The sequence below is a fragment of the Aotus nancymaae genome, unplaced genomic scaffold (assembly GCF_030222135.1).
Source record: "Aotus nancymaae isolate 86718 unplaced genomic scaffold, 86718_ANA_hifiasm-v0.15.2.pri h1tg000002l, whole genome shotgun sequence".
NCBI classification, from domain to species: Eukaryota; Metazoa; Chordata; class Mammalia; order Primates; family Aotidae; genus Aotus; species Aotus nancymaae.
In genome coordinates, this window is record NW_026988413.1 from 39,164,167 (window position 1) to 39,190,533 (window position 26,367).

At 43.8% G+C, this 26,367-nt stretch overlaps 1 protein-coding gene across 1 annotated transcript in view; it reads left to right on the forward strand.

The window, feature by feature from the left end:
- The window catches only part of WNT2 (Wnt family member 2), a 47,713-nt gene extending 23,500 nt beyond the window's left edge, over nucleotides 1-24,213 (forward strand). Inside the window, exons 4-5 of the mRNA XM_012456971.2 lie at nucleotides 1,714-1,978; nucleotides 20,824-24,213. Coding sequence (XP_012312394.1) covers nucleotides 1,714-1,978; nucleotides 20,824-21,053 — 495 coding nt within the window. The 3' untranslated portion in view covers nucleotides 21,054-24,213. The remainder of the gene's footprint in view (nucleotides 1-1,713; nucleotides 1,979-20,823) is intronic.
- The last annotated feature ends 2,154 nt before the right edge of the window (nucleotides 24,214-26,367 follow it).

The following is a 26,367-nucleotide window of genomic DNA, read 5'->3' on the forward strand; positions in this document are numbered from 1 at the left end:
TCCTAGCTATGCAGGAGGCTGAGGCAGGAGGATCGCTTGAGCCCAGGAGTTCAAGGCTGCAGCGAGCTACGGTCACACCACTGCACTCCAGCCTGGGCGGCAGGGTGAGATTCTGTCTCAAAAAAAAAAAGGAAAGAAAGAAAAGGAGGAATAGTAATATTTCCTGTCATTTTTAAAGTTAGAAGTATTACCTATGATTAAATACCTAGATTTAAAAAGAATAAGCTTGGAAGAATGAGCATTCATATCTAATTCCCAAGTACTTGATGTGGAGTGAGTTTTGTGTGGTGCTCTCTAAGATTTTAGGAGGGGCAGCTCTTGGACAGGTGAGAGCCACATGGGGCAGAGTGGTAGAGCTCAGATGGCACTCCAGGGTTGTATATGTGGCAGAGGCCTGCCCTCCAGGCCATAGTGTGAGCCTCCTACCAAACACCCATAATATAAAGATGGGGGTGGGGTGCATGGGGCAGTGTAATTCCGAAGAGGAAGTTCATCTAAGACATCCTTTAAAGATGCCTGGATCCCTGCAACTGGGAGAGCCAAGCTAAGCACATGCCTCCTGCTCACTTCTCCATCCTTGCCCTCCAGGGCTGGCTCGTGCTGAGAAGGATAGATTTCAGATGTACTGGGTGCACCATCCACAATGGAGCTGGGGGTAAAGTGGGAAAGATACCTAGTGCCAAGGCCCGACCCGGGGAGAGTGGGAGTGAATTCCTATTACTGAGCTTGGGCAAGTCAGCTGCCTTCCCGATCCCTGGTTCCTCATCTATAAAACAGGAAGAGCAATAGATCAAAGTTGCTGTGAGGACCATGAGCAATAATAATCTCTTCACTTGGGTGAGCGAAGGAGAAACGGGCCAGGGCGGGATAACTCACCAAATTGCTTTGGGGAAAGTGCTGCTCTGCTGGCTCATGAAGACAAAGCAGAAGCTCCCCTGGAAGTTTCAGGCCCACCTGTCCCCTCTCCTCTCCACACGCCTCACACCCACAGAAAAGGGGTCTCCATATTGGGAACCAGCCGAGATGAGCTTGTCCCAGTTTCCTTTGCTTCCTCTCTAAGAAAGATCAGAGCAAACCTAGCCCTGTCATCTAAGCTGAATCTCCCCAGGCTACTGTCAGCCTCAGGGCTGCTAACCGACTTTCCAGTACAGCCTGGCTCTGTCTTTTCCTGGCTGTGTAACTTTGGGCAAGTGCTTCAGCCTCTCTCAGTCTTGCTTCTCAGTCATCTGCAAAAGAAATACGGTAGCACAGGACTGCTGTAGTACCAATTACTATGATTGGCTTATTGAAGGATTTGGACTTAGCAATTATTTTATTAATCTAATATGCATAATGGCATGCATTTTTATTTTCTTTTCTTTTAAACTGGACAGCATTAATTAAATAGTATTAGAAAATAATTCAATCCCTCACTCTTCAAACTGGCCACATGCCCTATTAAATAGTGAGGTTTCCATTATACCGATAGCCAGTGGGGTACACAGTTAGGCGCTATCCCTCCCCTCTCTACCCACCGCCCTGGTCTGCTGTCGTCAGGACAGTGGCTGATGTGGCTAGCAAGTGACAAGCAGTGGATCAACATCTCCCAGGCACTCGCCCCAGGATCCAGCATCCTGAGGGTCACTTCTGTATTGCTGGGAGGTAAGGAGAGTTGTAGCATGTGTCACCTGCTCCAAGCCACCTCACTGAACTTGCCCCTGTCTTTTCTGGCAGTCTGTAAAGCGGTTCTTGAAACAAGAGTGCAAGTGCCACGGGGTGAGCGGCTCGTGTTCTCTCAGGACATGCTGGCTGGCCATGGCCGACTTCAGGAAAACGGGCGATTATCTCTGGAGGAAGTACAATGGGGCCATCCAGGTGGTCATGAACCAGGACGGCACGGGTTTCACTGTGGCTAACGAGAGGTTTAAGAAGCCAACAAAAAACGACCTCGTGTATTTTGAGAATTCTCCAGACTACTGTATCAGGGACCGAGAGACAGGTAAGTTCATACATTTTCTTCATAGCACCCAATTCTTTCAACAATTGATACTCCACAATTTAAATGAGATTCTGTATTTTCAGCCTGCTCCCTTTAGGTTTGAAGCTCATGACCCTTAACATTCTTATTGAAACTGCACAGGGCTGAGCCCGGCAGCTCACACCTGGAATCCCAGCATTTTGGGAGGCCAAGGTGGGCAGGCTGCTTGGGCTCAGGAGTTCAGGAAAAGCCTGGGCAACATGGTGAAACCCTGACTCCACCAAAAATGCAAAAAATTAGCTGGGCATGGTGGTGCACATCTGTGGTCCCAGCTACTCAGGAGGCTGAGGTGGGAGGATCGCTTGAGCCCAGGAGACAGAGGTTGCAGTGAGAAGAGAGCGTACCACTGCAGTTTAGCCTGGGTGAAAATTTGAGCAAGAAAGACAGAGAGAGAGAGAGAGAGAGAGAAGGAGGGAGAGAGGGAAACAGGGAGAGAGGATGGAAGGAAGGGGAAAGAAAGAAAAGAAATGAAACAAAACTGCACAGAGAGCTCTCCTAAGCAACTGGAGAAATGGGTTGACAGTGCACAGATTCTGGAGAAATGGAAACTCAACAATGTCTGGGGCAAAACATCAAGATACTCAGATTAGCAAAATTCTTCAGCTTCGGCAGATTTCTAATTAGTAGACTATGTACACTGGGGAGAGCAGTCCAGCATCTCTCATATGATCCTGAAGCTGAGAGCAGGATACATTAAATCCCACCTCTGTGACTATGGAACATGGTCCCAGGGCTTTAAATGTACTCTTCTGAAATCTGCCCTACTTCACCTTCCCTGCTCTTTTCAATATGCTTACAAATTGCCAAAGATAAAAAGCAAGAATTTATCCTCACCCTCTTGGCTGTAGGTGGACAGTGTATAATAAAGGCTGTGTCTGAGGCCCTTCATTTATTAAAGCCACACCATTCCCTTCCAGACAGTACCTTCTCTATCCCTCAAAGAACAGCTCTGTCAGCTTCAACACCGCAGCTGTTCCACCTATCCGGCTTACATATGCTCATGCTCCACCCTTCACTCCTCCTGATCAATCCTGAACTCCAGGTTTAGCTCATTCTTTGTAAAGATTCTAGTGCAAAATAAGAATGAGTACAAGTCTAAGTTCATAGGAGGCGATAGGAGTCCACAGCCCAAGTCAATTTCTAAAACTTGGTAGGAAGCAAAGGAATTCATTATCAGAAAAAATAAAAGTCCTCTAATATAGAGTCTGAGTTTTTTTTTTTAAATTTCAAAATAATTGCAGAGGCACCAATAAAACAGTGTAGATGGCAGCTAGCTGTCAATTAGATTGACCAAGAGGCAAGGTTACCAGAGCATGTCACAAGGAGGCCAAAGCCTTTTTTCTTTTTTCTTTTTTTGCCCCTGAGTGGTTGAATTACCTTCATGGTTTGATGAGCTAGTGCTCTGCAGCATTTGAGCAGGTTGCTACATGCAATCCAGGGATTAATGACGATTGAGCAGAGGACCAGATGCTGTGCCCCACTGCATTCCTGACATGCTTTGGGACCTCTAACAAGTCATCCTACCTGTCAGGCCAAAGTTATAGCCGAATCACCATGAAACCTGTGTTTGGATACAGGATTGTCCAAGGGTTCTGACCCCCCTCTGCCAGTCACTAGCTGTTTAACCTCAGCCTCCTCACACCAAGCATGGAGATGCTGCTGTCTTGATCATTTAAGTCCTATGCATTGACTTCTGTGCACTGGGTACTGGGCTGAGATCCTTGCACATTTGGTCTTATTTTATCCTTCCAGAAGGATCCTTACAGCAGCCCGATGACATCAATGCATTGAAACTTGTAACTGACCAAAAATAAATAAATAAAAAGAATAAGAAGTTTGCTCCTGGATGACCAACACCAACCAAGAACCACATTTGTATCTTATTTTTTAAGTCAGACAAGCAACCCTAGATACCATCTTCTCCATTGTACAGATAAGAAAAGTGAAGGACCCACTCACGATCTCACTGGTAGGAGGGGGTGGATGTCTGACCCCTTGGCCTGTGCTTTGACCCTGTTATTACACACTTGCGCCTGCCTGCCTCCCAGGACACATATGTGGAAAGGCCTTGCGGGGGGAAACAAAACCTTATTTCAAATATGAGAGGAACTTCTTCCCCAGCACATCTTTTCTGCTTCTTTGGATGGAAGAAGTTTGCACAGGGAAGCAAGCTGGTATACCTGAGGAATATGTACTGCGTTAGGTGTAACAGGCATGACATTTATTGTCAATGAAATATAGACCATATATTTCTTTTACCCCACAGAGGTGATGCTGAATCTAATCCCTGCTGCGTCTTCAAGTTACTCAGTTATTCTTGTGTACTCTGCTTTTTCTCCTCTTTGTATTAGAAAGAAATTCTGTTTCTTAATCCTAAACAGTAACTATACCTGTAGTACCCATCACATGCCAGGGCTGCAGCTACCTTCTCTCGTGGATTCTCGAACAAAGTCTATAAGGTGAGTGTGTTATTATCTTATGGGAAGAAACTGAAGCTCTGAGGGTTAAAGATTTTCCCCAACCACTTGTGGACGGTAAGAGGCAGAGCAGGGACTTAAACCTGAGCCTGGCTGTATTCTCTCTTTTCTTTCCCTTCTTTCCCTTCCTTCTCTTTCTTTTCCTTCCTTCTTTTCTTTCTTTCCTTTCCTTCCTCCTCTCTCCTTCCTTCTCTTTCCTTCCTTCCCTCCCTCATTCTCTCCTTTTTCTTTCTTTCTCTTTCTTTCTTTTTTCTTTCTCTCTCTTTCTTTCTTTCTCAGAGTCTTGCTATGTCACCAAGGCTTGAGTGTAGTGGCGTGTTCTTAGCTCACTGCAACCTCAGCCTGCCAGGTTCAAGCAATTCTCCTGCCTCACCCTCCCGAGTAGCTGGGATTACAGGCATGAGCTACCACGCCTAGCTAATTTTTGTATTTTTAGTAGAGACAGGGTTTCACCATGTTGGCCAGGCTGGTCTCGAACTCCTGACCTCAAGAGATCCACCCGCCTCAGCCTCTCAAAGTGCTGGGATTACAGGCATGAGCCACCGTGCCTGGCTGTGGCTGTCTTTCTGTCTTTTCAACAACCATTTCACTCCGCCTCTAGCTGCACCAGGTACAAAGCACATAGCCGCAGGTGCTAGCTTTCTGAAGGAAGCTATATAACTTATTTTCTCTATTAATTTATCTCCCTTCTATCTGAGACAAATTTTAGCTTATCTGACTTTAAAAGATATGAAATTGATTCTCAGTTGGTGTTGATTAACCAAGATCTACCCTATTCTTTTTTTTTTTTTTAAGTTGCCAGTTCCAATGTATTGGATCAGATTTCCAGTAAGATTCCTAGATTATTTATAAATTATTTGAACTGTACTTAGTTAATGTAGCTTTTGGCTGAGCCTAAGAAAATACCAAAGTTGTCGATGCAAACCTTGCAATACTTCTTTTTAATGCTATTGACCATCAGATGATTATTTTAGTAAAAATATGATTTAGGATATTCGATATTATGTAAGCACAAGTCCAGATTGTTAAAATATTTTTTTCATTGTATATATTAGGAGTCATGTGCAGATAGCCAAACGTATGAGATGCAAATTTTATCTGATAAAACCCGCTTCCACACATATGGCTACTGAGGGCCTTGCTCTTGGTTATGTGACCAATGGCCTTTTAAACATGAGTCTTGACCAGGCATGGTGGCTCACGTCTATAATCCTGTACCTTGGGAGGCCAAGGTGAGAGGATCACTTGAGGCCAGGAGTTCAAAACCAGCCTGGGTAACATAGCGAAACCTCATCTCTAAAAAATAAAAACGAAATAAAGTTGAGGCTTTATCCTGGCCATTTTCCACTAGAAACTTCTGTAGCATGTGCTCTAGCAAGTCAGTCACAACAGGTGCAGAAGAGAACACAGTCATCCTGGAATGGCCTCTAACCTCTGTTAGTGGAGGCGGGGGTGTAACAGAGAATCTGAGACCTGTAAGAAGGGGGCTTTCTGCCTTTAACTCACAGTGGGATCTGGGAGCCTCTCTCTTCTCAGAATGACAGTGTTGGGTCAGTGTGTCATCTTCTCAGTCTGCACTGAAGAGCCACCCAGCACGCACACATAATTGAGTAAGCACACCACTGAGGGTCCCCCTCCTCACCGTGCTGAAATCCCACTGCATTAGGAAAGGCCTGTTTTCTGGTAAATGGAACTCTCACATGCTCAAAATGGGCTATCATCCTGGGGTAGCCAGACTCCAAAACAAGTCAAAAGTTTGCAGTCATATTTAAATCAAGTAATTAATATAGAATTTCTTGTTTTTCGTTTTCTCTTTTAAAATTGGCATTAACCTTTCCTGACATTGCATCGCATACTGCTCGCCCTGCTTTGTTGTGGTTATTTTGTTCGGTTTGGCTTCTTTCTTTGCTTTCAATCATTGCTTTTGTTTTTAAATCACACACACTTAATATTCAACTTAGTGGGCACCTTCTACTTGCCGGCACTGGGGAAGCAATGGTGGTGAGCAGATTGAATATTATTAGGGAATCAGTATTTGGAACTGACTGGCTTGCTCTTGCTGGTCAGCAGCTGCTTTCTGTCCAAGGTAGCTTGTTGACTGATGTGAGCTGGCTCATTTTTACCAATTAGGTTTGTGCAATTGATGTAGTTTACAGGTCTAGTCTACTTTTTCCAAAGAAAGTGGCTCTTCAGAAACCTATTGAACCAGCATCTCAGGGAGCTGTTCCTGAAATTCTATATGTTTTTCTTTCTTCATCATTTTAATTTTTTATCATTGCTCTGTTGCCCAGACTGGAGTGCAGTGGCACCATCGTGGCTCACTGCAGGCTCCAACTCCTGAGCTCAAGTGATCCTCCCACCTCAGCCTCCTGAGTGGCTGAGACCACAAGTGCTGCCTCTGCAAGCAAGCTTTACAAACTTGTACACATCAAAGTTTGAAAAAAATCAATGATTTAGGTAGCCTGTGATTCCTTTTTTTTTTCCTAATAATTCCTAATTTTCCCTAAGCATTAATTCAGGAATTCAGGGAAACATACCTTTTTTTTTTTTTTTTTTTTTTTAGTACCTGATTTCTTGCTAAGGAAAAAATATTTCCTCATTTGAGGAACTCTAGATAAATATCACCCCAAAAAACATCACCCACCATGCCCAGTATAAGAGTCATTCTTTCACTTTCAGGCCCTGCATCCTCAGGAACACTCTTTGACTCCAAATAAACAAAATTATTTCAGCCATCGAAGCTTTCACTGACAACAGTTACCAAGTCAGCCTCTAGAGAAGTCCTGAAATAATCAGGCTAGTGAACTTTGATGAGAAAAATTGCAGAGTTGAGACCCCAGGTTACTCCTGGATGGGGACAAACATAGCTGGAGACAGATGATGGGAACATTTATTGAGTTTCTACTGCAAGTCAGGCCCTGCGCTACACATCTATGTGCATATTCTATGACTCTTCAAGGTAATTACCTCCATTTATAAAGAAGGAAAGTGAGGTTCCAAAAAGTTACCTAACTTGCCCAAGATGGCATGATCTGTAAGTGGGAATAAAAAAATAAAAACAAAAATCCATACCTTTTCCACTGTGCCACTTAACCACCTGGGGTGTGTGTGTGTGTGTGTGTGTGTTTGTGTGTGTGTGGGGTTGGGGGTAGGTCCTATGTGATGAAGAGGCAGCATGAGGACATGGGAACTTTATGGGGTGAGATGCCCACAAAAAGGGGAGGTCAAAAGTAATCAGAATCAAGGTTTGCCCACATTTTGGTCAGGTTGCCTTGAAGTTCTTTTCAATTACAAGCCCCTCAAATTTTCCAAAGTGTAAATGTCTTTGATTGCTTCTAAGAAATAGTAAGCTTAAAAACCAATTAAGGAAGATATTATTACGGCAAGAACAACAGCAAAAGACATCCTCCTCTAAGTCTTCAGTGGAAGAAAGTGAGTGCTCTAAGGTTCGACTATAATCACTCCCTCATGCAGCTCAGATCTGAAGAGTATGTACAACTGTGTGATGTTGTGCATGTGACATTTTGCAGGCCAAATTGCAGGCTAGATCTCGGAAGCCGGACTTTCTGGGATGAGTATCCTGGTGGCTCTGTGGTTATCTACTCTGGTTATTGCTTCAGGCATCTGTAAATCAAAGAAGCCCTTAAGTTATAGATAGGTTCATCTCTAACTGAGGAATGCTGCTGCCCTCCTCTCCAGAGAATGTGTCTGCACCTAATCACAGGCCACTTTCACTGGTTATGATGTCAAAACCCCCACCTGGGCCAGAGGTCACCCTGAGGTCTCCTCTCCAACCGCAGGAAAAAGCAACCCTCCACCTCTTCTCCAGTCAAGTTCAAAAAACACATGGAGCTCAATGTTGTTTAACTTGTTGCCTTTGGAAAACCCAAAAGCCTGGCTGACAACTTCAGGCTGTGAATGGTGTAAGCGTTGAGGTATCACTTTTTCTCCACATAAATCTTATTTGGCAAACAGAACTCAGAACCCATGGGAACACAATCCTGATTATGGTTTTCAGAACCTGGGGTTCTCTCATGCCCAGTAGTGTGACCTGCTTTGCAGAAGCTCACGAATGCCGGGATTGTGTCCCACCAGCTGATTTTAAAAAAAGGGAACATGTTTTTAATGATTAAACATGATTAAAAATATGTTAGCCAATAGCAATGCGTGGGTCTTACTTAGATACTGATATGTGAAGTTCTAACCGGTACACCTTATGTCCCTCATTTCTTCACTGCATAAATATTCATGGACATCCTCCCATGTGCCAGATGCTCATATAATCCCCGGGAATGCAGGGTTGAGGAAAACAGACTCAGTCCCTACCCTTGTGGCTTCATTGACTTCATGGTCCTTGAAGCAGTATCCAGGCAATGGGACACAGGCTAGGTGCTGCAACCCTCACACTGGGACAGGAGAGTGGTTTTGCTTAGGTTTCAGTCCTGTTGCATTGCTCTGTTACAAGGTTTTATCTTATATATGTCATTTTGACAAGGTAAAGAATAAGTTATTCATCTCTTTCTTCTTTGAGACATAGAAATTCATGAATTGATATCTAAAAGGTCTTAAGATAGCTAGACCAGAAGAGAATTGTAGAACACAATGTTTCACTGAGGCTTATCAGTCACCATTTTCATGGCTAGTTATTGATTATGCTGTATAATTAGTATTAATTACTATCCATCGAGGCCTCTTTTCAAATTCTTTAGTGGCATATGGTAAAATTAGCCTTTCCCTCCTTCCCAAAACACTCTTATTTCCTTGACTTCTACAACACCTTACTCTTCTGCTTTTCCTCCTGCTTCAATAACTGGTCCTTTTTGATTTCAGTTGCTAGTTTCTCCTTCTCCAAATTTCAAAGATCTTCCAGGCTGTCCGAATCCTCTTTGCTCTCTCTGAATTTTCTCACTGGTTTAGTCTCTCCATTTCTGTGGCTTTAAATGTTGTCCCTGTCCTTGTCTGCCTTCTGTAGCATCATCCTATATCTGATTCCCTGCTTGACGGCTTCACCCAGATTTCACATAATTATATCAACCTGCTTCTGCTCGAAACTGGACTCCTTATTTGCCCTGTCCCCTGAAACTTGTTTTCCCCCAGCCCTCCTCATCTCAGAAAATGGCACCGCCACCCACTTCTGTGGTCAAGTATCAACCTGAGAGTCATTCCTTACACTCCTTCCTTCCCACCTCCATCATCCCGGGTACCACTGGGACCTCTTAAATGTATCAAGGACCTGTCTGCTTCTCCATCCTCACTGCCACCCCCTAGGGGCCAAACAGAGCTATGTTCTTTTGTTCATAGCATGTGCCATAGTGTGTATAGTGCATTTGTATAAACGTGAGCTTGTGACCTGCCCCTACCATTGGAGTCCACTGAGGATCCTGTGAAGGCAGGAATTGTATTTACCTTGCTCACTAGTTCCCCAACTCCTAGCACACAAATATGTGTTGCACTGATTATGAACAACATAAAATAGTTTCATTAGATGAGCTGCATTCTTAAGTGTGTTGCTGTTGCTTCATAGCTTAAAGATAACTTGGTTCCTTTGAAAGGAATTACTAAGCACATCTCCACCCATCACTGATACCTTTTAACACACAGCCTATGGAAATTCCCATTTAAGCTTACATGTTCAGTGGAATTTTTCCTCATATTCAAGTGCATTTGTGAAGCATTTACAGAGCTTAAGATGTTGCTTGCCTGGCTATTTCCCTGGAGATAAAAAGTCTCACATGAACAAATGCATCAGCAGACTATATCTATTGCTTTTAACTGGCAGCAGATACTCAGTTCTTTCACTCTTGGAGGGGCATTTTTCATTCACTACTATCAGTGGCATCGCTGGGTAGTTCCTAATTCTGGTATTAACATAGCAAAAATACTTTTCACATCCAATGCTCTTTGATGTTGTAGGCATAATCTATAAATCTGTGTTATTTTTCAAAATACAAACAGTAGAATTACTATATTTTTAGGATACACTAAAATGCACCCTAATTTGAATTAATTGACAATGGTATCAGATTGAATTATGAATACTGAAAAAAATTTTTTTTCTAAAAAAAGAAACTTTTCTTTTAGAAAAAAATGTTTATTTTCTTAATTCTAATTCTTTGACATAGTTTGAACTACTGACAAATACTTTACCAAACAGATGTCCTTTTATTTTATTTTTGGAAATAGAAAGTACTCATTTCAAATTACCATATTAGTGTGTTGCAAACAAAAGGATGATGTTAAAATACCTCAAAATTTGCTCACTTCATTTAAGCTTTCCCCATGACACCTATTTTGTACTGTTAAATCTCTTTTTTAAAGATATGCAAATTTCATATTATTAGGGAAGGAGCCCTGCATAATCTATAAGGAGACTCTGGTGCTACAGATTGCTACATATTACTATTTCTACTGATTACCAAGTGGACTAATGGGCAAATTAACTTCTCTGGGTCTCTTAAGAAATGGTTGTTTCATCTAGCACTTTCTAAGGTTTCTCCAATTCAGTAAGTGAATAAATTATTAATTAAGTTTAATTAAGTTTGCAATAGCAGAACCTTAAATTGATACCGCAAACTCCCTTAAGTTGTCATTTTTAATTTCTATCATTTAAAAATGTGCCACATTTTTTTGTATGTGTTTTCTATATACCAAGCAAGATCATTTGAATAGAGCCAAAGTTTAGCTGGTCTGCTGCCACCACAGTGCCTGAAAACTAGGTGACCAGTCCCTGAGAAATGTGCCCTCAATGGGCAAAAAGAAGGCCAATCTTAATTTTTTTGTTGTTGTTCTGGAGACAGAGTCTGGCTGTGTTACCTAGGCTGGAGTGCATTAGTGTAATCTTGGCTCACTGCAACCTCTGGCTTCTGTGTGCAAATGATTCTCCTGCCTCAGCCTCCCAAGTAGCTGGGATTACAGGCACCCATCACTCCCTGCTAATTTTTGTATTTTTAGTAGAGATGGGGTTTCCCCATGTTGGCCAGCCTGGTCTCGAATTCCTGACCTCAAGTGACCCGCTCACCTTGGCCTCCCAAACTGCTGAGATTACAAGCACGAGCCACCATGCCTGGCCTTGATCTAAATTTTTAAGACACTGTTTTTAATGTAATATTACTAAATCAGCACATATGTGTTGACCACCTGAGCACTACACAGTATATAGAAGAAAGCGTAAGACCCAACCCCTGTCCCTGGGGAGACAAGATGCATGAGAAATGCTCAAATATTTCTAAACAGTGCATGAGCCCTGTGGCATGACGTGCATTGCAGACCTTATGAAGGAAGTCAGCTGGGCTTGGGGACCAGGAGTGCTCCATAGAAAATGTTGAAGTAGGCCTGAATTTGAAGGATGGGAAGACTTCCGAGGGAAGGAGTTACAGGAAAGGCCAATGCAGCAGATGAAAGTAACTTCTTTTTTGAGACGGAGTCTCGCTCTGTCGCCAGGCTGGAGTGCAGTGGCGCGACCTCAGCTCACTACAACCTCCGCCTCCTGGGTTCGAGCGGTTCTCCTGCCTCAGCCTCCCAGGTAGCTGGGACTACAGGCACACACCACCATGCCCAGCTAATTTTTGTATTTTTAGTAGAAACAGGATTTCACCACGTTGGCCAGGATAGTCTTGATCTCTTGACCTTGGGCTCCCAAGGTGCTAGAATTACAGGTGTGAGCCACTGCACCTGGCTGACAGTAACTCTTATGAGGAAACAGTCTACATAACTGTGACATCAGAAAGTCACCTCAGTGGAATCTGAAGAGATGCCCTGGTTAGCAGGTACAGGAGGAGGACCGTGGGAAATAGCTTTGAGTAGGCTATGCAGTGCCAGATACGGAAAGGCTCAGAGTCTGCCCATAACAACTTTAATTCCATTATAAGATTTGCTAATTTAATGGGACATGCTTTCCTGTACCAGTCAAACTTTTCCAGCTTATGAAAACACTGAATCAAATCATCTGAGATCAGTGAAGATACTGTCTTTCGTAAGTAAGGGGTGAGCCTGGCCAGTAGACGAATGTGCGGTCTCTAACATTTGCTCTTTAACATACTTTTGTTCCCTCAATAAATCTGTGTCATTAATGACAACGTGTAAGTCAACCAGAGGAGAAACAGCCTATTGGATGGCAGGCTTAAGTGAATCTTGCTTTATGCCCTAATAGTCAACATATGGGCCTCTGTCAGCCTGGAGTAGCAGGAATTTCCAGACACAGGCCTATCCAGAGAGGGGGCTGGGGACAGAAAGGGGGTGAGGAGGAAAGGGAGAGATAGAGAGAGGCAGAGAGGAGAGAGTCAGGAGAGAAGGAGAGAGAGAGAGAGAGAGAAGGAAGGGAGCCCTTCCTCCAGGTCCCAGAGGTATGGGTCTGGGAACTATTAGCAAAAGCCCCTCTGTTCCTCCTCTGCTGTCAGCAAGATGCATGTTAGTGGAGACAGAAATGTTTTTACACTGGGAACCCTGACTCCATTATTAATTTTATAGCTTTAGAGATGGGATGCTCAATTCTGTAAAGTTCCCTCGACATTGCCCCACCAAAAGTGTTACATGGTCCCAAACTTATATGATTTAGAAACTCCACTTCTTTGTTCTTTTTAAAATCTCATGAATTTGTGAGCTCTTGCGCAAGTCAAGATGAGGACAACACATATGGGGAAGCAAAAGGTCCATCTGGCTGGAAGCAGCTCCTTCCCACAGCACAGACATTGCCAAACCTTAACGACTCTGCCTGGATCTTATAGACACTGGGTTTAGGAAGATGATCTCACCATTGTTTGGTATAAAGATGACAAGAAGTTTCAAGTCTGAGTGTGCAACCTTCTGTGTCTGGGGGTTGGGCTCTGAATCTAGGCAAGACACACATCTTGGGCACACTTCACAGATACAAAGCAAAAGAAAGTCAGAGAAACGAGTTTCCGACTTGTCACTTTCCTCTTACGTGAACTATGTAAATCAAACTGCAATAAGAAACAACATTATAAAGGAATATGAATGATTTTGTAGAACAAACATGTTAAATGTGAAGCACCCAAATATATGTTCACCCTTTAAATTATCAATTTGGGAAACTCTAATGAGAGGACCGGTAATTGAGAATATTTTTTGAATGTCTCTTTTGGAGTATTTTTAAGAACCAGCCACACATGTTTTGTAGATGCAGTGCGGTACAAATATTCGTCCTATAAACATCAAGATGGCTGTTGGAAATGGCTCAGAGAATCTTCAAATGAAGTATGAAGAGTTAGGTAGATGATCAACCTGAGTAATTATATTCTTGATGAGATACAAATTGATGCTATTGGCTTCCCTGAACCAGAAGGTTCTACTTGGAGGGCTCTTCCTAATGTCCTCGGCCTTGGCCACATCTATGACAGACATTAAAACCACCTTGAGGGCTCACATGTTTTGGAGACATGCATCCTGGCATTGCAAACAAGTTATTCTCAGTTCTCCGAAAGGTTACAGAAATCCAGTAGGAATATCAATGTAGCAAAAACGCACATGAACAACTAACACCACGTTAACCAGCCCTTTTTTTAGTTTCTCACATAACTTTATGTATTTTAATTGTCTACATCATATCATGAGCTGGAGAGAAAGGCTCTCTCCCCAAAAAGTTACATGTCAGGACCTTCGCAAGTTATTCATTTGATAAAACAATTAGAAGAGAGTGCAGGAAAGATGGCAGCATGCTGGTCACATCCTGTTATAAAGGAGGCTGCTTTTTGGTACTTGGTAGGGCACCAGGACAGGGTATCAGCAAAGAGGCAGGATGTGACAACAGTTAAGCGCCTGAGCTCTGGAGTCAGGCAAGCCTGTTTGCAAATCCTGTCCATGCCACCAGCTGGCTGTGAGATCTCGGGCAAGTTACTTAATCTCCCTGAGTCTCCATTTCCTCATTTCCAAAATGGTGATAATAATAATACCTTCTTTATAAGCTTATGAGAATTAAATTAGATAATGCAGGTAAAATGCTTAGCATGGGCCTAGCTCACAGAAGTGCTCCATAAATATTGGCTCCGGTTGTGAACAAAAGGAAAAGAAAGAGAGTAAAAAGAAGGTAGAAGGAAAGGAAGAAAGAAGAAGAGGGAATGAGAAAAAAAAACAAGAAAGGAAAGGATGGATGAACTTTCACTCCATTCAGCTTTGAAAATGTGAAAACTTACCCTTGTGGGATTGAGGCTGATAGATATAGCTGGATTTGTTTCCCCAGTGGTTCCTATTGTGGCCCAAGCAAGGGTGAGTGACTCAGTTAACAAGTTTGTATATTATTTGAGAAAAAAGATCTACAAGTATGTGTCCCAAATATTTAGAACTAAACAAATAGGCAGATGATAAAATTCAGTGGCTCCTTTTCATTAAACACACACACACACACACACACGCACACTAACATATACTTCTGATTCTTATATTTTATGGGAAACATAATGGTGAAGCTTTCTGTTTAGGAAAGACCAGTGGAACAGTATGGCCCTACTGCTATTGATAATAATGAGTCTTTATTATAATTCATTAAGGGAAAGTAATGCCAGCAATTTTGTTTAGATTCCACACTCTGGAAATGCTCTTTTCAGAGCTTTGATGAAATGGCTCTATGTTCTGCTAAAATGATAGTAAGTGTCAAAACTGCCCTTCTGCCCTGCAGCCTGTCATTAGATCTAATTAGATCCAAACCCCAAAACAGGGCCAATTTGTCCTCCACTGCTAGGCATCATCCTCCCTTCCAGCTGCAGAGACCGCTCTTCCCTGCCCTGATGGCCCATTCCCTGGTGCCCCGATGCCTCAGGGTGGTCCGTCACAGCTCCAGGCTGTGACCTCACTGCTGTTCTCTCATCAGTGGCTCTCAATCCACAAAAACCCTCTCTCATTTTCTGTCTTCTGGGCCCTCATTATGCCCTGTTTGGGCAGCCAGTGGGGAGTGGCATGTTCAGTTTGTGTTTTCCAGCATTTTGTAACTGAGCGTTGAACTACTGAGACATTTCATTGCCAGAGTTTTTGTTTCCTTTACTGAAACCACTTCTGACTATGTCAATGGTCTTAGCTTTGTCTGCTCCTGTCTCTGAGTTCTGATGCTGTTGGTCACTTCACTGAGCAATCCTTCTGTTCAGACAGTCTGGTTCAGTTTTCTGCATCTGGGGGACTAAAAACTCCATGACCATTACAGAAGGTTGAGTCAGACCACAGGTTCAAACCTTGCTAGACTATAAGCCACTCAGGAAAGAAGGACCACCCAGTTAGACTTCAGTGAAAGGCCAACAACCTGAATCAGAAACGAGACACTTCTCCTCCTTATCCTAGCCCCCTTAAGCCCAAAGCCCTAGAGCAGATAAAGAATTCTAATGCATGGCACTCTATTCCCATTTTGATAAATGCAGGTTAGTGGAAGGGAAGAATGTTTACTGGTGCTCAGGGCATATGAACAGCAACAAAAAAGGAAAAATGGAGAGTCACTTCTGGGAGGCCAAGTGAGAGTACTTTTCACACCCACTGGGGGTCTCATTCACTTACCACCGCTGTACAAAGATTTCTAAACCTGAGTCTTCATCCCCACTTCTCTCCTGAGTCCCAGAGAGTTATTTTCAGCAAACATTTCTACCTGAATGACCCAAAGTCACAGCAAACTCAACATGTTGAAAACTAAACTCATTATCTTTTCTCTAAGGGGCCCCTAACCAAGTGTCCCCCATGTCAGGGAATTAACAGCACCAGTAGTCACTTGGGCCAGAACCTCGAAACCCCCTTGACTTTTCTCATCCCCCCGCCAATCTCCACCCAGTCACCATGTCCCACAGCTCCTGCCTCCTCACCTTCTCTTGACTCCAGTAACTGCTCCAATTCCCACTACCACTGTCTTAATCCAGGCCACTCATGTCCCGCCCAGAGTCTGTATTGGTCTCTAACTTGTCTCCTTGTCCTCACTCCAGCCCCCTCCACTTCATTCCAGCCCCACACCCATGGAGATCCTTCTGAAACACAGATCAGAACAGGTTGCCCTTTTGTGTGAAAGCCCTTGATAGCATTCTGTTGGCTTTAGTTCAAGTTTGAGTTTAAACTCCTTGACCATTCCCAATGCGGCTTCGCCTCACCACTCCAACCTCATCTCCTGACCCCCTCCCCTTTGAGTACCATATTCCAGCCATGGGGAAACACTTTCCTGCTCCTCACACACTGCGGAGCTTTGCTCATTTCCTGGCCTTGGCACGGGCCACCACCGCCTCCTCCTTATCTTCCTCCCTCTCCTCCTTTTTCTTCTTTCTCCTCCTTCCCCTCCTCCCTTTCTTTCTTTCTCCTCTTCCTCTTCTCTTCCTCCTCCTCATCTTCCTCCTCCCCATCCTCTTTCCCTTCTTCTTCCTCTCTTCCTTCTCTTCATCCTCCTCCCTTCTCTTCTCTTCTACCTCTACCACCTTTTTTAAACTTGTTACTGAAATATGAAATGATGCAGAAAATACCCATATCCCATGTGTACAGCACCATGAATTTTCACAAATGGACACACCCACATGACCTGCACCCAGATCAAGAACCTGAAGGAGCTCAGTATTCCAGAGGCATCTCTCACGCTCTTTTTCTCTATTCCCCAAGGGAAATCACCTCCTTGACTTTAATAGCAATGACAAGCTTTTCCCATTCTTATACTTTATGTAAATGAAAACCTAATTGGAAATGAAAACCTTGTGCAGATAGCTATTGCTGCAAAACATACCACCAAAAAAGATGATGACCTAAAACAATCGTAAAGTCCCACCTTTGCTCTCATCACCACTCTCGGCTCTACTCTCTTTCGTCCTCTTCATCACCAAGCCTCTTGAAAACTTTACCTACACTCGCTGTCCCCGTGTCCCCTCCTCCACCACACTCATCTGTATCACTGAAACTGCTCTTATCGAGGGCGCCAGTGACCGCCTTGCTGTGCCGCCAAATGAACGTATTTTTATAGTTTTCCTACTTGACACTCCCTCTACTCCTTAATTCAATGAGTCATCAAGTTCTAGTGGTTCATCCTCTTCAGCCAATCACGTATTTGTCCTGCGTGTTTCTTCACTCAGTATCTCTTGCCTGGACTATTCCAACCGCCCTCCTCCCTGCCCTAAGCTGTTCTTCCAGGCTTATCATCGTGACATAGTTTTCAGAATTAAAGGTCTGGACAGGCCCACCACCCATCTTGTACTAAAAATCAAACTGTGGCATGGCATAAAGACCCGTTAGGCCAGGTGTGTGGCTCACGCCTGTAAACCCAGCACTTTCAGGGGGTCAAAGAAGGAGGATTACTTGAGCCCAGGAGTTTGAGACCAGCCTGGACAGGATGGTGAGGCCCTGTCTCCATAGAAGATACAAAAATTAGCCGGACATGGTGGTGTGCGCCTATAGTTCCAGTGACTTGAGAGGCTGAGGTGGGAGAATCCCTGGAGCCCAGGAGGTCAAGGCCGCAGTGAGCCATGTTCGCGCCACTGCCCTCAAGCCTGGGTGACAGAGTGAGACCCTGTCTCAAACAACAACAACAACAAAAACAGACCCTTTAACCTGTGGCTCCAGCCTCCCTTTCTATGCCCATTGTCCCTAATACCCTCCCTGAATCAGCAGTCTTTTGTGAACTTGCCCTCAGAATTTTTGCCAGAAGGTTCTCTCTTCCCCAGGATGCTGTTTACCCCATTTTTTATCGGCAAATCTTTACACCTATCTCTAATGCTACCGCCTCTGTAAAACCATGCAGTTGATGGCTCCTTTTCTGATCCTATTTGCTACTATTAATATCAATACCAAGAAATATCACTATTATAAGATGCTTGGTTCATGCTCTTAGAACACAAGCTCCTCAGGGCAGGATCGGCGTTTTGTTCTCTGATATATCCCAGGTTCCCAGAATTGTGCCTAGCACATAGTAGTCACTCAGTAAACACTTTCTAGATAATACATGGATAGTTAACATTTATTGAGCACTGATTTTATGCCAGGCGCTTTCATGCATTATCTCATTCTGTTCTCACCAAAAGCTCTATGATGAAAGAACTATTTTTATTCCAGTTTTGCACTGGAGGAAACTGAAGCTTAACAAGTTTAAGTAACTTGCCCAAGGCCACACAGTTGATACATGGCAAATCTAGGATTTGAACCCTGATTGTCCAAGCTCTAAATAACCTCATTTGACTGTCTCTGAGCTCTGTCTGCTGTGGTGCTTTGCACATGACTGTACTGTGGGTTACGGTAGGTCCTTAGCAAATGAAACAATTAACCCAAAGTAGTAGAAGTATCTCTTTACATGTTTATCTCTGTGCCATATAGTGGGTTCACTGAGAAAAGGAACTTGGTCCTATTTATTTTACTCTCCCTTGTCCTTCAAACCCCAAGTAGCTGGCACAGTGTCTTACAGATGTTTGTGTTCCCGAAATGTTTACTGAATGAAATAATGGGTGTGCTGTGAAGAGGCAGCATTTGGCAACGAGTCCCTTCTGCATAATCAGTAAATTCTGAGGACTGTCCTGATGGCTGCCTGGAATCCGAGCTCAGCTGCTGCCTCTTCTCACCCTATGCTTCTTCAGCACGATGCATGCTCGGAGCCATCCCTGGCTGACCCACCCGCCACCCTGACCCCGGCCTTTTGCCATCCTTCCTGTCCTCATGAAGTTCCCCGGCCAGCCTTCCTGCTCTCCGCTGCCAATCATTCTGACCAAGCGCTGCCCCACCCTCTCCTCTTCTTGACCCTGCGCCCTGCTTGAACCTTGCTGCTTCCCTGGTCATCCTGAACAGGCAGGGCAAAATGACATTTCTGTAGATAATTCCAACACAGAGCGGACTATGATAAACACAAAGACAGTCACGAGGCATTGTCAGAGCTATCAAGAGGAAGACATTCCTAGTTAAATGATGGAGAAACTGAAAATGAATTAAGTCACTGTCTTTATCATCCTGATATAAATTGTTGTTGTTGTTTTTTTAATAAGAGTTTAGCTTCTCTAGGTTTGTCAATTAGGTAGGAATGTTGAGAGCAAGCAGTAAAAACTGGGACAATTTAAGCCACAAGGGGAAGCTTCTTATAAGGATACAGTCTCTAGGAACTGAAACGTTAGGCCTCAGGGAGAAATGGAAGCAGAACCAGAAAAATAATTCAGGATCTGAGGAGCATTCTCATTCCATGTCTTGCCTTCACTGTCACTGTACATTTGCTTCATTTCTATCTCTCTGTGGACCTCCTTGAGTCCACAGACTTCACCATGGTGTACAGCTGCCAACAGCAACTGAGTTTTGAAGCGGCATAACGACCATCTCTGTCAAAATCACAAATCTCCAGGGAATTTACCTGATTGGCCCAGCACGAGTCAGGTGGTTTCCCCTGGTCCAGTCATTTGTCACCAGCGAGCAGGGTGATGTTATACAACATGGCTGCCAGGTGCCCGTTGCTGTGGAGGAGGAAGTAGAAAGGATCATGATAAGCCCATCATACCCTCCCAAAATGTCTACTACGTTTTGTTCTGTTGTCTGATAATGCGCTTATAAAAGAATTCTGAGTGCTCCCCCAAGAGTAGAGCAAATGAATAAACTTTCTATCTTTAAAATTCTTTTTTAGACACAAATACCTAAGTATGGATTGTCATTTAGCAAACATCACCCTGATTAACTAAGACGATGTTCCACTGGTAATTCCTAGCAGATTTTCTATGCCAGTTTTGTTTATTGAAGGCCTAGAATCCTGGCTTCACCCAGGACCTCACACACATCTGTATGCTCTGCTAGACTGCAGCAGGGGAGACAGTTAATATGATAAACCTGGCGGACCCTTCTCCCTCCTCAGGGCCTCACACAAATGATGCCCACGCCTCCCCTTCAGAACCAGAGTGCTATTCTCTTTCTAATAAGCAGGCCTAGGGAGATAGCATTCCCTCCCTTTGAGGGCTCCATGCCCTGACAAATTTCAAGAGAGCTAACTATGGTCGCTGCTGCCTTATTGTGGTTTGAGGTAGGGAGAGAGAACCAGGATAGATTCTTCTTTTATTCTGATCTGACTCTGCTCAATCAAGGATCCTTAAACTCAAGACTGGGTAAGGATAATCTGAAAAGTCGATCCAACTCAGAAGTGGCAAAGCTGGATTCAGGTTGTCCAAGGAAATCCAAGGTTTCATGTTAACCCTTCTGGGACTCGGCCCTCTCAGCACCACTGCACTCCCTGCAGCTGGCACAGAGGGATTAGCACACACGGCATGGGCCCACAGAACACATACGACAGCCCCAGGCTGTGGGGAGAGAGGGCCAGGGCTCTGTCCTAGAGGATGGACCTCGTGACTCCTCCTCCGGAGGCATATTGTATTCCACCCAGACCTTTTCAGTAACACTCCCTGGCTTGTCTTCCAGGCTCCCTGGGTACAGCAGGTCGTGTGTGCAACCTGACTTCCCGGGGCATGGACAGCTGTGAAGTCATGTGCTGTGGAAGAGGCTACGACACCTCCCATGTCACCAGGATGATCAAGTGTGGGTGTAAGTTCCACTGGTGCTGTGCCGTGCGTTGTCAGGACTGCCTGGAAGCCCTGGACGTGCACACGTGCAAGGCACCCAAGAACGCTGACTGGACAAGCCCCACATGATCCCAGCAGAGGTCACCGTCCACCTTCCCTTCTACAAGGACTCCGTTGGATCTGCAAGGACACTGGACCTTCGGGTTCTCTCTGTGGGGATATTTCCTAAGGCATGTGGCCCTTGTCTCAACAGAAGCCCCCTCTTCCTCCCTGGGGGCCTCAGGACAGGGGGGCACATGCTGCACCTAAAGCCTACCATATTCTATCCGTCTCCCAGCATTCTGGGGTCATCTCCCTTCCTGGTGAGTTCTCTTTGGAAATAGCATGACAGGCTATTCAACCGGGAGGGTGGTGGGCCCAGACCGCTGTCTCCACCCACCTCGACTTTTCTTTGTTCTAGAGCAGTTGCCAGGTAGAAAAAAAGAGTGTCTCAAAGGAACTTTCTCAATGTCTTTCCACCCACAAATGCTCCTAATTAAGAAATTCCATACTTCTCTCTGATGGGTAAAGAAAGCAGAATCAATTGCCACTGACTTAACTTTAATTTTTGAAAAGACCAAGACTTTTGTCTGATTAAGTGATTTTACAGCTACCACCCCTAGGGGTAATTGGTAATTACCTGGAGAAAGATGGCTTTCAATACATTTTTAAGTTTAAAATGTGTATTTTTAAGGCATTTATTGCCATATTAAAATCTGATGTAACAAGGTGGGGACATGTGTCCTTTGATACTATAGTGTGTTTTATCTTTGTAAGAGCAAAACCCTCAGAAAGGGATTGCTTTGCATTACTGTCCCCTCAATATAAAAAGTCTTTAGGGAATGAGACTTCCTTCTCACGTAGAACCTGAAGGGAATTAAAAAGAAGATGAATGGTCTGGCAATATTCTGTCACTATTGGGTGAATGTGGTAGAAAATAATTCAGTGAATGGAATATTAGAAATGTATCTGTACAGATGAAGAAAAAGGGGAGAATAAAATTCCTATCTGGTGTTATGCATGTGACCCATGGAATTTCATAACTGAAATGACTTTAAGGATGAACATTTTGGGTATACAGGATTGGTGAACTAAAATGCTGACAGAGAGGTTTCTAGAGCTAACTCATGCCTGGGGCAGCCTTACAATAAGCAGATGTCTGAGAGAAGTCAGCCACGTGCACCGTCAGCTAATGCCCATCACCCTTCAAGCCCAGTTTAAAGACCTGTCATATTTAATTGTATTTATTTGATTCTTACAAGATGATGTGATACTGTAGCCTAAAGCAAATGACACATAGCATTGCTTATAAAGTTGGTTACCCTGCTATATTATATTGCAAACAAATCATAACTTGGAGACTATATTTAAGGAACTCAGCTGTAATTATGGGAACATCAGTATACAAATAGTCGTTGGCTTCTGCCATCAACCAAAAGATGACATTCAGGGGAAATGGAGAGGCTGCTTGCACCATTTTTTATATTAAATGAAAGAAAGGTGAAATAGCTACTTCTAGTGGTCTTAAAAACTTTGGTTCTTATTCTGTATATGACTTCCTTACAGAGCTACATTAACAGGGTACTTCATTGCATGCATCTGGTATCAAATTGTTGATGCTCCCTCATTCTTTCGTACTGTGCAGTAGGTCATTTAAACTGAGGCTTGTGGAAAACAACCTACTGGAGTACTTTGTCATGGTTGACATTGGCCTCCAGCCCTCTTAAAAATGACAGAATTCATCCTCCTTCCCTCACTTCCAAACCCCCAAATTACTAACTTTTCCAAAGTGACCCTTTCCTCCTTTTATTTTATGGATTCAGAAGGTGGGAGCAGTGGAAAGACAGTAGCTGCTCTGAGTTTGGTGTGAAGGAGGCCAGGCATGTGAGCAGCTGCTCATCTTCAGTTACACTGAAGCTTGGTGTGCATGCCTTCATGACAGTGCGAAGGCACTTTCATGGGGGTCCCACAGCCATCAGCCCTTCATCCTGCTAGATGAACTGTGAAATCATCAATCCAGGCTGCGTTTAGAATTGGAAAGGATCTTAGGAGACATCCCAGCTCCCTTCAGTTTGGGGAAATTGAGATCAGGAGAGGTAAAGGGATCAGTGCACATATCAGCCATTGCCCAGTGCTCCATCACAAATAGGACCATACTCTGAGTGTTTGAGATAGTGTAGGACTTTATCCATTAAATCAAAATAGTTTCTCCCAGAATTAACTCAGTGGATTTTAAACAATTTTAGCTTCAAATGGGGTGTCAATGGGGTGTTTGCTGGTTTTTTTTTTTATGCCTGGGAGGTTTAGATCTGACATTCTTTCTGTGCTGAGGTATATCCCTCCTGGTAAGTAACAAGGAGATGAGGCATATCCATATAGAAACCTACATAAATTATCCTAATCCATAAGGGAGACTCTGGCAACCATCGCAAGTGGCAATGGGTCCTGCCACTGAGGAGGGAAAAATAAGAGAATGAAATATTTTTATCCATTTTTACTTCTGAAAGGAAATGTCTATTATTTGGGGAAAAAATTAGAAAATAAATGAAGGTAATTTTAAGCTCCTTTGCCTTAGACCTTGGTAGAGGATCAGTATTCCGGGAACCTGAAATACACCATAACTCTGAATTATCTGAGGTTTTTAAGGGGACTGTATGGCATTAACTAGCCGAAACAAAATAACTGGGAAATCCCCTTACAAATTTCCTCCTTATGAAAATCTTATTATAAATGGAAGTTTTCTAGGTCCAAGATAATGTCTATTAATTTTCTACAATATCTGAAAAAGTGCCTGCAACAGGACATAGACTAGTTCACTGGAGTTTTCTGCAATAAAGATATAATCTGCACATGACTCTGAGACTGAGCTTATAAATTGTTTTCTTTAACAGATTTGCTTCTGTAAGTTGGTGTGTGGTGCTGACTGATATTTGTCTGTATTCTTGGAACACACTTTGTCAATGTGCATTCAGTTTCAGCATCCTGGGTAGCCCTCCATGGCCTGAAAGAGTTAACGCTCTGCCTTAAGAGACCAATTTATCCCCTCAAGTGACTTAAGCTCAAGCACACTAGTTCCCAGTGCCACGACCACACCAAACTCTGGCTCTGTGCCCCTCAGGGATGATGAAGGGCTCTGCCAAGTTACTGGACTACAGATGCCTCAGAATGGAAGCGGAAGAGGCATAGGGCACCCCAGAGTGCTACATGGGCTCCCTTCACCAGGTGTCACCAGATTGAAATAAACATCTGAAAAGAGGGATCTATCCTGTGGCATCTGGGTGGGGCCGGATGATGGGAGGAGACGTGAGAGGGAAAGAACCTGGTGACTTTTTGCAGGTGACTGGCCAAGCTTGGTGATCAAGGGTAATGGCTTTTTCCAGGCCGGGCACAGTAGCTCACGCCTGTAATCCCAGCATTTTGGGAGGCCCGGGGCATGTGGATCACTTGAGGTCAGGAGTTTGAGATCAGCCTGGCCAACATGGTGAAACTCTGTCTCTACTAAAAATACAAAAATTAGTTGGGTATAGTAGCAGGCACCTGTAATCCCAGCTACTCAGGAGGCTGAGGCATGAGAATTACATGAGCCCTGGAGGCGGATGTTGCAGTGAGCAGAAATTGTGCCAGTGTACTCCAGCCTGAGCAACAGAGTGAGACTAAGTCTCTTAAAAAAAAGTGGGGAGGGGGACAGTGGCTGCTTCTGCTTTTGTTGGTAAGCCCCACCCTTCTTCCTGCTGTCACTTCCCTGTCCCCACACCCAGCACCTACTTCCTGAGCCATCATGAGGCCCGCCAGGCTCAGGGACCCAGGCCATGGCTCAGATTGTCCACACCTATTATGTAGCTCTGTTTTAGGCAGCCAATATTAATTTCAAGAGGTGTTTTGAAACGGTCAAAACTATATTCTTTTTTTAACTAGAATTATTACAAAGTCTGAAAAAAAATCAGGCATCGCATTTCTTTTTCAAAGAAGGTAGCTTTAAAGTCAGAAAATCCAGTTTCACATCGACGTTTCTAGGCTATATTAATTTATTAAGGAAACTCACATCAACTCTAACAGACCTAAAGCAGGGCTGTCTCAGAAGCGGACAACATGACCGTGCATGCGCTCTCCTGACCGGCTTGTTCACGCCAGGGTATTGTCCTTACTTCTCGGTTATTAAAAGCTGGCCTGGGGCTGTTGTTGTCTCGCTCAGCTGAAAAACATTCAGCTCTCCTCTTGCCGATTCTCAAAATAAAGGCTCAGAGCAGTGTCCAATGGACCAGAACCATTCTTTTGTGTCTATTTACTGTACTTCAACTTGGGTTTCCTTATCTTAAGAGCAAGAGTTGTACTCAACAAATAAACCTCCCCAGTTCCAAAGCTGGTAAATAGCTTATGTCAGGTCTGCATTGAACCTCTGAAAAGCGATCCGCCGGTGCGAGCTGACAGCTAAGACATGCGTCTTGTGACCTTCTCCTTACCTAGGCAGAGAAAATTTTCACTCATCCATGAGAATGTTCTTTACATTTTTCTGGGGATCAGCAAGGTGACAGGTGGTTTGCAAAACCCAACATGATTATTATTTTTCTAAATCATAGTACTTCCAGCTGTAGCTTTCTTCCCCCCGATATTCACATGGATTTCTGTTTAACCAAACCTCCCACTTGCACAAGCTAATAAAAGTGTCACGCAGATTGTTGCAAAGAACTATTGTTATTTACAAGTCCACGTTTTCTGTGAAATCAAAACATAATAAAGTGAATTTTCAGTGTTAACTTTGTTATTTTAAACTCATGGTAGTCTTGCCAAACCCTAGAGTGAAAAGATGTCCCTGCAGGTTATGGGAACGATTCCCTCGTCTTTTCTCAGGACCATACTTCAAACAACTCAACTGAGAGGCATCTTTCAAGTTTGTAAAGATGTTCAGGGAAGGCAATTGACTTGCATCACTGACAGCTATTCTTGAGAGTTGATGGGTAAGACTTATGTTAAAAATGGAGAAATTACGCCACATTTTACCCTGTGTGTTCCTGTGTGCACCAATCTAAGTGCTTGCCCTCTCTCGATGTTAGCATGTTTCGTCAGTGTTTATAAATCCGGTGTCTTTCCCCGGCAGCTAACTCACTCCATCAAATTCTCAAATTATTGCGTTCCCTACAAGTGCTGACTCTGGGCTGAAATGGCATTTTCTCTGCTTGATCAGAAACATGCAGCATCGCTTGCCCGGTTACTGAGATCTGAGCATCCTGAGTTTATGGGCTATTTCCATCAAGCAGTAAAAGCTCAGAAAATGGGAATAAACTCTCCTCTAGAAAAGGAAGTCCACCCTCCCCACTTTTTCCTCCTGGATGAGCTATGTTTTGGGGTGACCTGGCTAATCAAGGCACTGGTTTTGCACTTCAAGCACCGCACTCTAGCCCTGTGG